Genomic DNA, 18,483 nt, shown 5'->3' on the forward strand with positions numbered 1-18,483 from the left:
ATACTGCCTTTACAAGATAACGTACAAGAAACATTTCACAGATTATAATACCAAAACGAGGAGTAAAATAAACAGACAAACACAACAAAATACAAATATGTATTTAGGAATAAAAATAAATTAAATCTGTGGATATCCTATTATACAGGCTCATTATCTACAACTCTTACAGCTACACTCTGGCATATTAAGAGCTCCATATATAGTCTTAAGTCTTTCAAAATAAAGTATCAAAGGGTCCCAGGTCGCATGGAATTTTTGGGTTGACCCTCTAATTGAGTATTGTGTAGTTCATGTTCACAGACATTAAATGAACTCTCCAGGCCATGGAAATAACATACTAACATACATAACAAACAAAAAAATGATGCAAAGCAACATTATGAATGTTCTGGGGTTTTTTCCATAAAAGCTTTTTACAGAAAAATAATATATTTGGATATATTTGGCTGTAACCCCATGATACTATTCTAAATGAGGTACTTGGATTTGGCAGTGCTACAGTGTTTTAATATTCATACTGACAGTGTTAATATTTACATGTTTAAAAACAGTGTGTATAATCTATAAAAACAGCCTCTATAATTTATAGGGACAGGGAAGTACATAAGATGTTTGGTGCTACAGCGTTACTGACAGCATATGACTGTTCTTAACTGTTCATCAGAGAGATAGCCTGTGGTTAAAAATGGACCAAGACTAATAAACAGAAATGTATTATTATTATTCAGATAAATACTACCACTACTACCACTACCACCACTACTACTACTACTACTAATAATAATAATAATAATAATAATAATAATGGTGATGATGATAACTTTCCTTTTTGTTTAATTGATTTATTTCAATTTTATTTTATTTTATTTTTTGTATTGTCATGGCTTTAGTGTAGATAATTATTCCACACTCCGCCGCTGGGTGGCGGTACTGCATCTGAAAGCTGTTTGCGACCCGCCAATTACGCCACACGAAGAAGACGCAGTCGCAGAAGGAGAGAGGCTGCGATGAAAACAAAACGTCGCACACAAATCACCTGTCAAATTGTAGCACCTGAAAGAAATTTGTGCCTCTCTGAAAGCCAGTTTGCCGAAATTCAAACGCACTTTATAATTTAATTTACTTTAACTAATTAGATAGCTCGCTCTAATTACCGCAAAGAGTTACAGGTAAAGGTACCAAATATACTAGCTAGCTAGCGTTAGCTGACAGCTTAGCTTCTGCAGGAAATTCTGACGTAGCTTGAGTTTAGCAACAACTTCCAAAAGCCAAAACAATGGCGGACGATTATGAATTCAGCGATGACGCGACCATGATGAGGATGGAAGAAGATGGAGAGGCAAACAGTGATGACCCGATGTCTGCGGCCGGGGACTCTGGCCCGATGGGGGGCGAGGCCGAGGGATCGAGGATCGACGCCAGTAAAAACGAGGAGGATGAGGGGTATGGGTACACTACACTGACCTTACAGGTTATACTTGAGGGGTACAGGTACATTACACTGACCTTACAGGTTATATTTGAGGGGTACAGGTACATTACACTGACCTTACAGGTTATACTTGAGGGGTACAGGTACATTACACTGACCTTACAGTTTGTATAGGGGTTCGGGTACACTACACTGACCTTATAGGTTATACTTGAGGGCTACGGGTACACTACACTGACCTTACAGTTTATATTTGAGGGGTATGGGTACACTACACTGACCTTACAGTTTATATTTGAGGGGTATGGGTACACTACACTGACCTTACAGTTTATATTTGAGGGGTATGGGTACACTACACTGACCTTACAGGTTATATTTGAGGGGTTCGGGTACACTACACTGACCTTACAGTTTATATTTGAGGGGTATGGGTACACTACACTGACCTTATAGGTTATACTTGAGGGCTACGGGTACACTACACTGACCTTACAGGTTATATTTGAGGGGTTCGGGTACACTACACTGACCTTACAGTTTATACTTGAGGGCTACGGGTACACTACACTGACCTTACAGGTTATATTTGAGGGGTTCGGGTACACTACACTGACCTTACAGGTTATATTTGAGGGGTACGGGTACACTACACTGACCTTACAGGTTATATTTGAGGGGTACGGGTACACTACACTGACCTTACAGGTTATATTTGAGGGGTTTGGGTACACTACACTGACCTTACAGGTTATATTTGAGGGGTACGGGTACACTACACTGACCTTACAGGTTATATTCGAGGGGTTCGGGTACACTACACTGACCTTACAGGTTATATTTGAGGGGTTTGGGTACACTACACTGACCTTACAGGTTATATTTGAGGGGTACAGGTACACTACACTGACCTTACAGGTTATATTCGAGGGGTTCGGGTACACTACACTGACCTTACAGTTAGTATAGGGGTTTGGGTACATTACACTGACCTTACAGTTAGTATAGGGGTTTGGGTACACTACACTGACCTTACAGGTTATATTTGAGGGGTACAGGTACACTACACTGACCTTACAGGTTATATTTGAGGGGTACGGGTACACTACACTGACCTTACAGGTTATATTTGAGGGGTTAGGGTACACTACACTGACCTTACAGTTAGTATAGGGGTTTGGGTACATTACACTGACCTTACAGTTAGTATAGGGGTTTGGGTACACTACACTGACCTTACAGTTAGTATAGGGGTTTGGGTACACTACACTGACCTTACAGGTTATATTTGAGGGGTATGGGTACACTACACTGACCTTACAGGTTATATTTGAGGGGTTCGGGTATACTACACTGACCTTACAGGTTATATTCGAGGGGTTCGGGTACACTACACTGACCTTACAGGTTATATTCGAGGGGTTCGGGTACACTACACTGACCTTACAGGTTATGTTTGAGGGGTTCGGGTACACTACACTGACCTTACAGTTAGTATAGAGGTTTGGGTACATTACACTGACCTTACAGTTAGTATAGGAGTTTGGGTACACTACACTGACCTTACAGTTTATATTTGAGGGGTACGGGTACACTACGCTGACCTTACAGGTTATATTTGAGTGGTATGGGTACACTACACTGACCTTACAGTTTATATTTGAGGGGTATGGGTACACTACACTGACCTTACAGGTTATATTTGAGGGGTATGGGTACACTACACTGACCTTACAGTTTATATTTGAGGGGTACGGGTACACTACACTGACCTTACAGGTTATATTTGAGGGGTATGGTTACACTACACTGACCTTACAGTTTGTATAGGGGTATGGGTACACTACACTGACCTTACAGGTTATACTTGAGGGGTACGGGTACACTACACTGACCTTACAGGTTATATTTGAGGGGTTCGGGTACACTCCACTGACCTTACAGTTAGTATAGGGGTTTGGGTACATTACACTGACCTTACAGTTAGTATAGGAGTTTGGGTACACTACACTGACCTTACAGTTTATATTTGAGGGGTACGGGTACACTACGCTGACCTTACAGGTTATATTTGAGGGGTATGGGTACACTACACTGACCTTACAGTTTATATTTGAGGGGTATGGGTACACTACACTGACCTTACAGTTTATATTTGAGGGGTATGGGTACACTACACTTACCTTACAGTTTATATTTGAGGGGTACGGGTACACTACACTGACCTTACAGGTTATATTTGAGGGGTATGGTTACACTACACTGACCTTACAGTTTGTATAGGGGTATGGGTACACTACACTGACCTTACAGGTTATACTTGAGGGGTACGGGTACACTACACTGACCTTACAGGTTATATTTGAGGGGTTCGGGTACACTACACTGACCTTACAGTTAGTATAGGGGTTTGGGTACATTACACTGACCTTACAGGTTATATTTGAGGGGTATGGGTACACTACACTGACCTTACAGGTTATATTTGAGGGGTATGGGCACACTACACTGACCTTACAGTTAATATAGGGGTTTGGGTACATTACACTGACCTTACAGTTAGTATAGGGGTATGGTTACACTACACTGACCTTACAGGTTATATTTGAGGGGTACAGGTACACTACACTGACCTTACAGGTTATATTCGAGGGGTTCGGGTACACTACACTGACCTTACAGGTTATATTTGAGGGGTTCGGGTACACTACACTGACCTTACAGTTTATATTTGAGGTGTACGGGTACATTACACTGACCTTACAGGTTATACTTGAGGGGTACGGGTACACTACACTGACCTTACAGTTAGTATAGGAGTTTGGGTACACTACACTGACCTTACAGGTTATACTTGAGGGGTACGGGTACACTACACTGACCTTACAGGTTATATTTGAGGGGTTCGGGTACACTACACTGACCTTACAGTTTATATTTGAGGTGTACGGGTACATTACACTGACCTTACAGGTTATACTTGAGGGGTACGGGTACACTACACTGACCTTACAGTTAGTATAGGAGTTTGGGTACACTACACTGACCTTACAGGTTATACTTGAGGGGTACGGGTACACTACACTGACCTTACAGGTTATATTTGAGGGGTTCGGGTACACTACACTGACCTTACAGTTAGTATAGGGGTTTGGGTACATTACACTGACCTTGCAGGTTATATTTGAGGGGTACAGGTACACTACACTGACCTTACAGTTTGTATAGGGGTTTGGGTACATTACACTGACCTTGCAGGTTATATTTGAGGGGTACAGGTACACTACACTGACCTTACAGGTTATATTTGAGGGGTACAGGTACACTACACTGACCTTACAGTTAGTATAGGGGTTTGGGTACATTACACTGACCTTGCAGGTTATATTTGAGGGGTACAGGTACACTACACTGACCTTACAGGTTATATTTGAGGGGTATGGGTACACTACACTGACCTTACAGTTAGTATAGGGGTTTGGGTACACTACACTGACCTTACAGGTTATATTTGAGGGGTACGGGTACACTACACTGACCTTACAGGTTATATTCGGGGGGTTCGGGTACACTACACTGACCTTACAGGTTATATTTGAGGGGTTCGGGTACATTACACTGACCTTACAGTTAGTATAGGGGTTTGGGTACACTACACTGACCTTACAGGTTATATTCGGGGGGTTCGGGCACACTACACTGACCTTACAGGTTGTATTTGAGGGGTACGGGTACACTACACTGACCTTACAGGTTATATTCGGGGGGTTCGGGTACACTACACTGACCTTACAGTTTATATTTGAGGGGTACGGGTACACTACACTGACCTTACAGTTTATATTTGAGGGGTACGGGTACACTACACTGACCTTACAGTTTATATTTGAGGGGTATGGGTACACTACACTGACCTTACAGGTTATATTTGAGGGGTACGGGTACACTACACTGACCTTACAGGTTATATTTGAGGGGTACGGGTACACTACACTGACCTTACAGGTTATATTCGGGGGGTTCGGGTACACTACACTGACCTTACAGTTTATATTTGAGGGGTATGGGTACACTACACTGACCTTACAGGTTATATTTGAGGGGTACGGGTACACTACACTGACCTTACAGGTTATATTCGGGGGGTTCGGGTACACTACACTGACCTTACAGTTTATATTTGAGGGGTACGGGTACACTACACTGACCTTACAGGTTATATTCGGGGGGTTCGGGTACACTACACTGACCTTACAGGTTATATTTGAGGGGTATGGGTACATTACACTGAACTTACAGTTAAGCACGTACATGTGTCCTTATCTGCATTATGAGTCATGGTGTCCTCTTGCTGTTTTGTCAACAGGAAGATGTTTGTAGGAGGGCTCAGCTGGGACACCACTAAAAAGGACCTGAAGGATTATTTCTCCAAGTATGGTGAGGTTGTAGACTGCACATTAAAACTGGACCCCATGACTGGCCGTTCAAGAGGCTTTGGCTTTGTGCTCTTCAAAGAACCGGAAAGTGTTGACAAGGTACTGTCCTCCTCCCATGAGCAGTGTTTACATTTTAATCAGAGTACATATAAAGCCACATGCACAGTACTGACGTGTCATGCAAAATAAAGATTTTCATAGGGATTTAAAGGTCAGACAAAAAAAGCTAGTTATCAGCTGTTACCAGTTTCTCAAATGGGATCATTTGCTGCTTGTCTCTGTTATAGATCATTGTAAACCAAATATCTTTGAGTTTTGGACAATTTTTACTATTTTAATATGTCACCTTGAGATTTATCAACCTGAGTTGTAAACTTTTTTGCATTTCCAGGCAGCTAATAAAATAAAACAATTAAGTAATGAACTGACAAAATTAACTAGCAGATTCATTGATAATGAAAATAGTTAAAGCTCTACAATAAACTAAAAAAAGGTAATCCAGTCTGATTCTTTGGCTAACAACAAATAAACATCCATTGCATTTGGGCTCAGTTGTGGATTAACACTTAAAAGATTATTTGTCTGACCCTATTGTCGATCGATTATTTTGCTTTGAAGGTCGCCACACAGAAGGAGCATAAACTCAACGGAAAGGTCATTGACCCCAAAAAAGCCAAAGCCATGAAGAGCAAGGAGCCTGTAAAGAAGATCTTTGTCGGCGGTCTCTCTCCAGACACTCCTGAGGAGAAAGTCAGAGAGTACTTTGGTGCCTTCGGAGAGGTGAGATTGGCTTTGAGTTGGTGCTGTGGCTTTTTGGGATCACATTTATCCATTTTATGAATTTCTCTCCAGTGTACATGCATGATAAATAATCAGTGTTTTCTACATTTGTTGATGATGTGAACAGGTGGAGTCCATTGAACTTCCCATGGAGAACAAAACAAACAAAAGGAGAGGCTTCTGCTTCATCACGTTCAAAGAGGAGGAGCCGGTGAAGGCCATCATGGAGAAGAAGTATCACAATATCGGACTAAGCAAGGTACACGCTGTTTTTTCTTTTTCTGTCACATATTATTATGACTTATATAACTGATACATGATGTGTCTGTGGGAATAAATCAACTTAATTGGTGTGTCTTTAGTGTGAAATAAAAGTGGCAATGTCCAAGGAGCAGTACCAGCAGCAGCAGTATTGGGGAGGCAGAGGTGGATACTCCACCAGGTCTCGAGGAAGAGGCGGTGGTGAGTGCTGAGGATGTTTGTATTAAAAGTAAAGTGGAAATAATGCACCATTTAAATCCTTACTAAACAGTAAGTTATTTGGAATAAGAAAATATAGTGACGACCAACTTGACTAAATTGCAGTCATTTCTTTAAAGGAGTAGTTCAACATTTTGTGACATAAGCTTATTCACTTTCTTGCCGACAGATAAGTGGGGATATAAGGGGTCTTAAAATAGTCTGCTCAAGATATTTTTTATTTCTATTCCTTTGATTTTCAGTCTGCTTATTTTTTCTTTTGAATTTGTGAAAAAATGTGGATGTTAGAGCAAAACTGTAGGTCACATAATTGGTTTCTGTAGAGCATGTCAGCATAATGCATATAGCCTGTAACGATAGTGCTCATTTGTTACTTTAAAATACGTAAGTTTGCACAGTCTGTTTTTTTTGTTTACTTGCACCTATTGCAATTTGAATGTGACCACCCCAGAAGCTTTTGAACATGCTCCCTACCTCAAGAAGAAGGTAGAACCTCAAAACTACAGGTAGTTTCTATCAGGTTTTCATCCCTCCATAAAGATATGCACCTTCTTATGTTGGACACTAGAGGCATCTAGGGATGTTCCTGGCGACAAATTTCCCTGTCGACTAAACGAAAACTTTAATTAAGACTAGTCGACTAGCCTAAAAAAGAAAAACACTCAGAAAACAGTCGAAATTTATCACAACTTATTGTTAAGTGTTTGAAACATTGCCCCAAAACATATTGTGTGCATTAAGAGCCCTTTGAAGCCTTTAATCACAATCTTCAACAACCATGTTGGATTTTAAATGCAGCTGAAGTATGAGACACTTTGTGCTGTATGAACGTGAGCATGACGGCAACTCAGTCTAAAGTTAACCACTAAAATAACATCTAAAATAAATAAACTGCCTCTGAAATGTGGGGCACATTGAACCCTGCAGACTATCTGACAGAAATGATAGTAACTCACTTTAGAGCTAATAAAACAACTAAATAATAATTAAATTCCAGCTGAAATGAGAGGCATTTGGCTCTGTGCAGTATGAATGTAAACCTGCACATTATCTCACAACAACTCACTTAAAGTTAACAAATAATACAACGTCTCCATAAAGATAAAATGCTGCTGAATTCATTTTCTAGATCAAAGTGCTGCCAAAACGCGCTGGTTTATGAGAGGACATCTCTCTAATTTCCCACCGCGCTGTTTTAAAACTCCAGTCTAATCGTTGAGACGTCTAATCGCACACATCCCTAGAGGCATCATCCGTATATTTACAGATCTACAGACACCAGTCACATACGCGACTGGAAATGAGGCGTAATAATGAATGAAAGAGACCTGATCTGATTATTTTGAAAACCAGTTTTTATCCCAGAGTCATTACTGCACTCAATATGAACACTTTGAACACACTGTGATCTTCTGTGCAATATGATCGTATCACCTGTGGGCGTAATGTGCAATGTTTTGCGTTATATGTTTTTTTACTTCCTTTTTATAGTCATAATGTATTCATCTTTTGTTCTCATGCTTTTTATTTGGCTCTTTGCATTGGAACGGTCGCCCCCCAATTTCGTTGTACTCGTGCAATGACAAAGATCTATCTATCTATCTACCTACCGACCGACCGACCAACCAGCAATAAGCACATGGCTTTGAGGCTGAAAAAATAAGTTTTAACTGCTGTGAGGTCGTGCGACAAGAACCGCAGTGATTTGATTAAAACCCTGTTTAATTGCAGGTCCCAATCAAAATTGGAACCAGGGTTATGGCAACTACTGGAATCAAGGCTATGGGAATTATGGCAATTATGGTTACAGTAATCAAGGCTATGGGGGATATGGTGGCTATGACTACCCCGGGTACAACAACTATTACGGATACGGTGACTACAACAGTGAGTTGACCCAAATCTCATTATTCCATTTTTTCTCTAAACCCTTTTGAAATGATAAAAATGACTGTAATCAGATTTTGTACCACACTCGTAGATCAATCTGGTGGATATGGCAAGTCGCCACGGCGTGGTGGTCACACCAACAGTTACAAGCCGTATTAACGGAGGAAACTCATCTTCAAGTAGGTATGTAAAGACAGAAATACGCCTCTTACTTTAAACTTTAAAGTAGTTATATTTAATTTGCTGTTTGGTAACATTATGTATAATTTCCTCTTGTAAATTTCTTTTTCTCAGCACCCTCAAGTGCTTTACAGTAGTGGTAACATAGAGGCTACACTCTGTGGCGATTATTTTAACAGCCGGCCTTCTGCTGCCTCTTTTGCACCTTCTTTTTTTTTTTTTTTTTTAACTGTAAAGTTAACAGGTAAAGTACTGCTACTACAGTAAATGGATGCCAAAGTTAAGGATGTGCAAGGAAACAGAAAAGGAAGTATGTTGTCTCCTAACTCTGACATACCTTGTTTGTACCTGCCAGCGGAGCTTCCTTGCAGGCCATGAGCTGACTCCCAGATACTCTCAGGGCCCGCTCAATGCGGACCGGGTACGAGAAGCATACGCTCTCGAATGCTGCCATTTGGTATGGTCTTACAACATCCTGTATCAGCATTTCTAAACTAAACAATATGGGACACGTCCAGCTTTGTCATCTTTCTTTCCATTTTAATTTCTTTGCAACTGTTTGTAATGTAAAACTTAAAATATACACATGTAATTGTCATTTTTTCCAGGCCCTTACTCCCCCACAAGTAATGATTATAAATATGAAAAAATAACTATTTGCTTTTCAAAGGATACGTACAGCTTTCTCTGGACTTTCCAGTTCCTATTGTTAATTTATATGCATTGCTAATCTTATCTAAAATGCTTGTTTCTTTATTTAGCTCTTGTAGGCAGTAGTCCATGAGCTAAAACCTGGTTCGTATTTGGACAAGACTGTGTTGGGGGCATAAAGTGCTTTTACTTTGTGTAAATGTATTGCTCTGTTTTGTGTTACTCACAGCGATGGAAAAGACTCCTCTTTTGTTAATTTTCCTGTAACAAATTTTCCCTTTTAATAACCTTTTGTAAAACAAGACGTTTCCAGCATGTAATGCTTTCTTTAATGTGTATTTTTTGACCAATCGAAGGTTTCTTTCATTTAGTATTTTGACGTCTTCGATTTATTGCACCTCAGGATTTCTAGCTTATGGACTAACTGTTTGTTTTTTAACTGTAAAAGTGTTAAAATAATTGTTCTCAGTTTGTTTTTTCTTATGTTTTTAAAACATTGGACATTATAAACACGGGGGATTCCTGTTAATTTTGTGATATGACAGTTTTTTATTCATCTATAGCTGATTTGTTTTTGTTTGTTTCCCATAGGTGTCAGAGTGATGACAGGCGGCAGTGAGCTGGTGGAGCGTTGGCCAGACAGATGATGGTTCCCAGCAAAGATCACTAAGCTGATTGTTAAAACAAAACGAAGAGCACTTTGACCTACAGAACAGTTCCTCCCATATTTACCCGAGTATTTGTTGTATCTTAAAAACGTTTTGGTGTTTTGCATTTATTTAGATTGCTGCAGAGTTTGAGCAGCTTGCGTTCCTCATCCCTCCTTGTTTTTGTATTTAATGTTCTCAAATGCTATTTGTGGATTTGCTTCATTTATTTCATAACTTAAATATTAGCTTGGTTGCAACAGATCACACATATATCCAGTTTTGTGGTAGTGAAGAATGCCTGAAATACGTTGTTGCAGTTTATCCTCTTTATCATAGTCATCAGTCATATATTACATATGTTATTACAGAGTTTGACAGTCATAAACACACAGTATATACAGTTAATTGGACATGAAATGCGAAAAAATAAAAATAATAAATGCTCATTTGGATTTGTGATCCTTTGTGAAATATTACAAGTACGTGTTCATGACTGTTGGAGTGTTCAAAGAAGTATTTCAGCCAAGTTTATGACAATTTGCACGTCTGAATTTGAAACTTTACGGCAGAGAAACTGAATCAGTAAATCACGTATCCTTTGAATTTCCATAAATATATCTTATCTGTTTGAGCTGAAATGATCAGAGACTCTCATGAGAGCAATTAAAAAGCCCAATAAAAGAGGGGTGAGCTTTATACGCTGTCGTCATTGTTTTCAGTCCTGAGCTGGTGAAGGAGCACAGATCGGATTTTAAATAACACCCGTGGCGAAGAGGATGATGAGGACGACGATGATCACCACGATCACACCAATTATAATCATCATTTTAATGTTCTTCCACCAATACTTCCTGGCAACCCGCGTGGATGTTCTCTGGAACGAGTCAGCCTGAAAAGAAACATAAAGGAAACCTGATAAAACACCAGTGATGGAAGAAGTACCCAGATCCTTTTACTGAAAGGGGAACTCCACTAATTCTACATAATAGTTTTCATAGGTCGTGCAAATGAAAAAGAAAGATGAAAACTGCCTTGTGATGTGAAGGGGAAAAAAGCCTTTAACTTATTATAGTGACATACTTTCCTGAAATAATGACCTGGTATGGCAGAGTTAAAAGAGACATTCTCAAAATAATGACGCAATATCTCAAAATAATAATTTAGTATTGTAAAATTAAAAGAAACTTTTCAAAATAATGATCCAGTATCTCAAAATAATGACTTGGTATTGCTAAATTATGACATTATCTTAAAATAATAATTAAGTATTGCTAAATTAAAAGAAACTTTCTCAAAATAGTGACATAGTGTCCCAAAATAATAACGTAGTATCGAAATAATCGTGATAACGTAAAAATAAAAGGCACTTCCTCAAAAAAATGACGTAGCATCTTGAAATAATGACGTGGTATCACAAGATAGAAATAAACTCTTAAAATAATAACATAGTTTCTTGAAATATTGACGTGGTATTGCAAAATAGAAAGAAACGCTCTCAAAATAATTACATAGTTTCTCTAAATAATGACGTAGTATCTCGAAATAATGACGTCGTATCCCAAAACAATAACACAATATGTCAAAATAATGATTAAGTAACAAAAAATTAAAAGAAACTTTCTCTAAATAATAACGTAGTATCTCGAAATAATGACTTGGTTTCAGAAAAAATTAAAATAAACTTGGTCAAAAAATTGACTCGGTTTCGTAAAATTGAAACGTAATCAAAATAAGAACACAATATCTCGATATTTTAATTAATACAATTAAAAGAAACTTCATCAAAGTAATGACAAAGTAAGTGTCTGGAAATAATTACTTGGTATCACAAATTAAAAAGAAACTTTCTCAAAATAGTGACATAATGTCCCAAAATCATGATGTAATATCTCAAAACAATGACTACAAGGTACGGCAACCTTAAAAGAAACTATCAAAATAGTGACTTGAAAATGAAAAGAAACTTTCTCAAAAAAATAACAGAGTATCTTGAAATAATGAAGTGATCTGACAAAATTAAAAGAAACTTTAAAAGAATCTTTGTCTAAATAATGACTCAGTTTTGCAAAATTAAAGGAACTTTCTCAAAATTAGGACACAATATCTCAAAATATTCACTCAGTATCACAAAATTAAACGAAACTATCAAAGTAATGACACAGTGTCTTGAAATAACAACTTGATATCGCAAAATTTAAAGAAACCATCTCAATATAATGACTATCACAAAATAATGATTTAATATCTCAAAATAATAATTGAGTTTCACAAAATAGCAAGAAACTTTCTCAGAATAGTGTCATAATATCCCAAAATAATGATGCAATATCTCAGAGTAATGACTTGGTACGACAAAATAATGACTAATCTCAAATAATGACTCAGTTTTGCAACATAATGAGAAACTTTAAGAAAAAAAAATGACATTAGCTTAAAGCAATGACATAATATTTTGAGATACTAAGTAATTTCAAGATTATTAAAATATGATTTTGAGACATGTTCCTAATGTCTGGCAATATGAAGTCAATATTTTGTGATAAGTGAGTCATTATTTTGAGAACGTTTCCCGTTATAATGACCAACAGGATTTATTTTTCCCATCACATTGGCAGCAATGGGCTTCCATACTAAGGAGTATCACTGCACATGGGATAAAAGTTTTATAGAGCCTTAAAGGAACACCTCACTTATAAAATGATCTTTAGTAAATTAGGTAGTCCTGCTGTGTTACCTTTAACTTATAAAGATAATGTTTATTTTGCACGCCTCCACTGAAAACAGCAAAGATATTGATTAATTAATTGACTGGTGATCATGTTTAACAACAGCAAAACTATATTAAAACATCTGTTTACATACTCTGACACAACTCATGCAGTATAATCCGAGTGTCACTTAACCAGGTGTATGCTCAGTACTTTTTTACACATGCATTTTCACTAAATAACCTAAATATTGGAGTCTGGCTTTGAAGAGAGTATAGATAAGTTTCACTTCAGTATTTAAGTGAAAATGCATGTGTCACCAGATGAATCTGAGGGGTCGTGAGATTAATAATTGGTCAGCAAGACAAAAACACAAAGTTCTGATACACAAATTCATTTTCGTTTGTTGGACGTTTCTGTATTATTTGAAATATTGTTAAATATTTTGTTTAGTTTGACCTCTTTGGGCCTCAAACAGTTTATTTACATGAACTTATCTGGGAAGTTCAAAGGGGAAATGTCTCTCTGATGAACTCATAACATGACAAAGGGCCCCACATAAGCATCGATTTTTTTTTGTCACAAGGCAAAAAGGTTCGAAACGACTGTATTTTATCAGCTTGTGGTGTGTTTTTTAATGTGAAATCTTAATCTGAAAAGTATGGCAAGTAAAAAAAAGTACAATATTTCCCTCTGAAATGTCGAAGAGTAGATGTATAAAGTAGCAGAAAATGGAAATAGTTAAGTAAAGTATCTGAAAAATTGTACTCAAGTACAGTAAAGTTATTTTCTACTAATGTAAAACACATTTTTCAAACAGACTTGTTGCTTTAATGAAAACCTTATCAATAATCACGGGGTCAAGAGTTCACACTGTGGGCCGCCATCATTATCAGATACTTACGGAGGCCTGCAGGTCGTCAGTCTTGCCGATGAGATCATCTAGTCTGTCCCCTCGCTCCAGCACTTTGCTGATGTTGTCTTTCAGGATAACTTTCACCTCGTTGACCTGACCTTGTACCTGGTCGAGTTTGGCCGACGAGCCAGGGGCCGGCGACTGAGAGGTTGTGTCAGCCTGAGAAAAATATGCAGGGAGGGAAATTGTTCTATTTTTAGTCAGAAACTAAACCATGGCACCACCAGTGAACCACACTGAAAGTGAAATGAAGGCACAGAAACCTCAAGTCACAATTGTAAATGACCAAATTTCACTTCTCACAAATGTGTTAACCTCTAAAACCCATCAGACGTGTCAATGTCAGCTCACACTTTGCTGTTAAACGTTGTTCAAACTCCTCACAGATCTTTGTTTTAAATTCTAGTAGAGATTCCAAAGTTACTAAAAATGTCAAATAATTTTGGGGACAAAAATAAAAAAATGTTATGTACAAGACATCAAGAATATTTCCATTTAATGGGGTCTTTGGGTTGAATATTTGAGCTGGTGTAATCCTCACATTCTGTAGCTTCAGTGAACAGTTGGAACAAGCTAACGTAGAATAGATGTGACAGTACGTTTCCATGACACTAGAGAAAATAGATTTTTTTTGTGTTAGCTCCACTAAAACTGGACTTTTAAAATACATGTAGGATAAACATGATAGTGCAACTGAAATCGTACTAAATCTGGCCGAGGCGCTCTGAGCATGCTCCACAGGCTTTGACCCTGAAGTCCAATAGTATTAAATGCGTAAGAGAAGAAGAAGCCGGTAGCAACATGGAGAAATCTACATCCAGAGCCGTGACGTTTTGGACGGACCAAATGTACAGAGCTGTAAAGTTGTCCACCATGGTAGCAGTTAGCAGCTAGCTAACTGTAGCTAACTTGTTTGTCCATTGTTTGGTCTGTGACGTAATAGGTCAACAGGAAAAAGGTCCAATACTAACAAGTTGAAAGGGGGCATATCTCCACCTATCGTAGAGGAGTCGCACATACTTGGCTCAATAAATGGATTCCCCTCCCGTGCTTGTATACTGGGACAAGGACAGTAGGCCAGTTAGATGTCCTCGTCCAGCTGGGACTGTAGCTCCACTTCACTGTGACTGGAAACGTACTGATTTTCATTTAGTAAAGAATAACATTTGTCCAATCTTAAAGGGTAACTTCTGCTATTTTCTCGTGTTTTTGTGTCTAAGTAAGGCAAGTAAAGGTTGCAATGTAATCACTTACCATCAAGTTACGTCCATTAAAATGTTTGTTTTTGTCACTGACAGGCTCAGATTGTTACTCTAAGTGTCTGACAACATTATGAAAGGATCCCTACAGAGATAGAGCTTTGTGTTAAAGAGTAAGATCCTTTTTGTTTAACCCAAAACAGCCCTGAAATCACCATCACCAAACCCACCAGACTCCATTTAAATAACAGTAATTTTATCATCATATAACACACTTCATTCAAAGTTGATAGAAACAAAATAAAACTCACAGAAACCATCTTGGTTCGTCTATTCTCTGTTCCAACAATCACCAACTCTGGTTTGGTTTAAATTAACCCTTAACTCACCCAGTTAGATGTGACAACATGCTGCCTCTATATACACTAAAATTAGTCTTTATTTAAATGGAGTCTGGTGGGTTTGGTGATGGTGATTTCAGGGCTGTTTCTGCTTAAACTAAAACGTCTATTTCTGTAGGGATCCTTTCCATAATGTTGTCAGACACTTATAATAACAACCTGAGCCTGTCAGTGACAAAAACAAGCACTTTTAGTGTGCAAATGCCCCAAGTGGTTACATGTGGTTCTGTTTTGTGGCTGCCGGTTGCAGCGGTGTCTCAATACTCGACCAGTCCAGGTTGAAACATACACAAGTTACACTTTAGAGCTACATAATGGGAAAGGGGGCTGTTAAAGGGATAGTTTGTTTTTTTGGAAGTGGTGTAGTATGAGGTACTTATCCATAGTCAGTGCATTACATACAGTAAATATCAGTCAGCACGCCTCCAGTTTGGAGAAGCAGGCTGGAGTCTGACAGAGAAGCTAAGCTATTTACTCCTGTGGAGGGGTCAGCAACTAAATGTACTTTAGCCACCTAAGAGAATCAATATCAATTTAAGTGTATGCTATATTTAGACTGTTTGCATCACTTTACCCTGCTGTCAGACAGCCCATTTCGACTGGGAAGGTGTTCAGTTCCCCATCGATGCTCTTGTCAAAGCCACCAGACTCTATTGAGAAAAACAGTAATTTTATCTCACTGAACAAGAGAGCTGCTCGTCCCACCGCTGCTTCAATCACTTAGTTCATTTGTGTCATTGTGTGACTTCGGTGAAACTGAACTAACCGTTTTAAACACCAAAGTCACAAAATAACACAAACAAACCAGCTGATTGAAGCGGCAGTAAACCAGCAGCTCCTGTGTTCAGCAATGTTAAATCACTGTTTTTCTCAATGGAGTCTGGCTTTGAAGAGAGTGATGTAACAGCTCCATTTTCTCACTGGAAATCACTGTCTGACATTAAAGTAAAGCAGTGAAAACACTCTAAATATAGTGCAAACTGAAACTGATACTGACTTTTATAGGCAGCTGAAATATGTTTTTGTTGCGGAGCTCGTCCACAGCAGTACATTGCTTACTTCCATGTCGAACTCCAGCCTGCTGTAGGTAATACACTGACTGTGTATAAGTACCTCAAACAATGACACTTAGAAAACATCTGAACTGTCCCTTTAAGAGGTTTAAAGAGGTTAAACTCCAGCAGCGGTTGTTTTTTAAAGCACAACTTTATTGTAAGACTAAATGCGTGTGGCCGTCATCAGGGATGTTAAAAGGTTAACAGGAAAAGAGCGCTATCAGGTGTGAGTCAGTTTACAGAGGCCTGTGTGTGTGTGTGTGTGTGTGTGTGTGTGTGTGTCACATGAAAACCTCAAGCACAAAGTAAACCTGGTAAACACAAAGTGCGACATGGATCAACCTACAGAGATGATTTTAGATGATATCAAGATGAAAAACAATCGATTATATTTAAAATATGTCAACATTTAACTTAAATTTAAACTGGGGTGTGTAAAAAGTCACCACTCACCATAGCAGCTCTGTTTCTCAGTCACAACCAAAATATAAAAACAAAAAGCCTCCACAAAGTTGTCTTATCCAGTCCTGCTGCTTACAACAAACAAACACAGATCTGAGCTTCTTCTGACTGTATGAAGTCACTCACTGAGAGCTGAAGGTTGCACCTTCTCCTTAGTTACTCATTAACCGCCTGTTGCCTCAATCAAAGTCTCATTGGCTCAACAGGAACCGGTCTCCGTCGCCACAAAGACCTCTAGTCGGATCATGAACATGCAGTACTTTCATTTCCTGCTTTTCATGAACTCTGCTTCCACACATTCATTGACTATTTTTATACCTGTGGTTTAGTTATTGAAGACAATAAACAACACATTTCAGTTTAAAACATGTATCTTAAGTTCTGTGTGTGTGTTTACATACCATCAGCTGCTTTACAACGAATCCAGACCGGTGTTGAGCAGATGTGTCAGGGCAAAGGGCTCTGCTTTCAACAGAGAGATAATTTGCAAGGCAATAAAGCAGAGGTGAAGTCACTGTGTTGCTTCACTTCCTCATCCTGTGTTGTGCAGCTTGTTTCAGCAGCCGCTGACAGTTTGCAAATAGGCTTCATCCAGGCTGTTTGGAAACACGAGGGTAGCTCTGGTCAGCACCCAGATTCAAGAGTTAACACTGTTTCACTTTTTAAACATTTAACGTGATATGTACAAGAAGCACATCTCATTAGTATAAAAAGAAATATGACACCACCTACCAGCAGTCTGTTCCTGTGCTGCCATGATTAGTGCCTCTGTGCTGTCTCTAGTCCAGCGTTTTCAGACACTGGTGAGAATTCTTGATGTCTGCCACTTCTTCAGTCTGTCTGTGGTACATGCCGTGCAGGGGCTTGTCCCTCCATGATGGTTCCTCCTCCTCCTCTGCTGCCTGAGGTATTCACTCAGCAGCTCATCTTTGGGGGCCATCTAAGTGTATGGTCTCAGGGTGCTGGACTAAGTGTACGGTCTCAGGGTGCTGGACTAAGTGTATGGTCTCAGGATGCTGGACTAAGTGTACGGTCTCAGGGCGCTGGACTACGTGTACGGTCTCAGGGTGCTGGACTAAGTGTACGGTCTCAGGGCGCTGGACTACGTGTATGGTCTCAGGGTGCTGGACTAAGTGTATGGTCTCAGGATGCTGGACTAAGTGTACGGTCTCAGGTTGCTGGACTAAGTGTACGGTCTCAGGGTGCTGGACTAAGTGTACGGTCTCAGGGTGCTGGACTA

The 18,483-nt window shown here is 39.0% G+C and overlaps 2 protein-coding genes across 7 annotated transcripts; one reads left to right on the top strand and one right to left on the bottom strand.

Annotated features, from left to right (window-relative positions):
* The first annotated feature begins 970 nt into the window (after positions 1 to 970).
* Positions 971 to 10,948, top strand: hnrnpd (heterogeneous nuclear ribonucleoprotein D). 5 transcript variants are annotated; one of them, XR_013488116.1, is made up of 9 exons: positions 972 to 1,446; positions 5,802 to 5,970; positions 6,490 to 6,651; positions 6,779 to 6,910; positions 7,014 to 7,113; positions 8,863 to 9,018; positions 9,093 to 9,204; positions 9,557 to 9,658; positions 10,444 to 10,948. XR_013488116.1 is itself a non-coding variant. In XM_033646820.2 (8 exons), exons 1-7 carry the CDS (start codon positions 1,280 to 1,282, stop codon positions 9,178 to 9,180), a joined length of 954 nt encoding a protein of 317 aa, XP_033502711.1. In that variant the 5' UTR covers positions 971 to 1,279; the 3' UTR covers positions 9,181 to 9,204; positions 10,444 to 10,948. The 5 variants fall into 5 exon arrangements, 3 of the variants coding, with proteins under 3 accessions (XP_033502711.1, XP_033502712.1, XP_033502714.1); XR_004502748.2 differs by having other exon boundaries at positions 9,113 to 9,204; XM_033646820.2 differs by lacking the exon at positions 9,557 to 9,658 and having other exon boundaries at positions 971 to 1,446; positions 9,113 to 9,204.
* On the bottom strand, positions 10,022 to 17,783 carry LOC117269639 (vesicle-associated membrane protein 8). Of its 2 annotated transcripts, none has more exons than XM_033646825.2 (3): positions 17,235 to 17,373; positions 14,115 to 14,285; positions 10,022 to 11,391 (listed from the first exon to the last, which is right to left on the bottom strand). In XM_033646825.2, the coding sequence occupies exons 1-3, from the start codon at positions 17,235 to 17,237 to the stop codon at positions 11,254 to 11,256; spliced, it is 312 nt and encodes a 103-aa protein (XP_033502716.1). In that variant the 5' UTR covers positions 17,238 to 17,373; the 3' UTR covers positions 10,022 to 11,253. The 2 variants fall into 2 exon arrangements, with proteins under 2 accessions (XP_033502716.1, XP_078018068.1); XM_078161942.1 differs by lacking the exon at positions 17,235 to 17,373 and adding an exon at positions 17,645 to 17,783 and having other exon boundaries at positions 10,811 to 11,391.
* Between the last annotated feature and the right edge of the window lie 700 nt (positions 17,784 to 18,483).

This window comes from Epinephelus lanceolatus, chromosome 19 (genome assembly GCF_041903045.1).
Source record: "Epinephelus lanceolatus isolate andai-2023 chromosome 19, ASM4190304v1, whole genome shotgun sequence".
NCBI lineage: Eukaryota > Metazoa > Chordata > Actinopteri > Perciformes > Serranidae > Epinephelus > Epinephelus lanceolatus.

Excerpts from the sequence above, each read along its gene's own strand:
- LOC117269639 (XM_033646825.2), bottom strand. Across the intron at positions 11,392-14,114 it reads CTGACGACCTGCAGGCCTCC|GCTGACTCGTTCCAGAGAAC; the intron begins GTAAGTATCTGA and ends GTTTCTTTTCAG.
- hnrnpd (XM_033646820.2), top strand. The coding sequence starts at position 1,280 with ATGGCGGACGATTATGAATTCAGCGATGACGCGACCATGATGAGGATG. Across the intron at positions 1,447-5,801 it reads AAAAACGAGGAGGATGAGGG|GAAGATGTTTGTAGGAGGGC; the intron begins GTATGGGTACAC and ends TTTTGTCAACAG. Across the intron at positions 9,019-9,112 it reads CGGATACGGTGACTACAACA|ATCAATCTGGTGGATATGGC; the intron begins GTGAGTTGACCC and ends CCACACTCGTAG.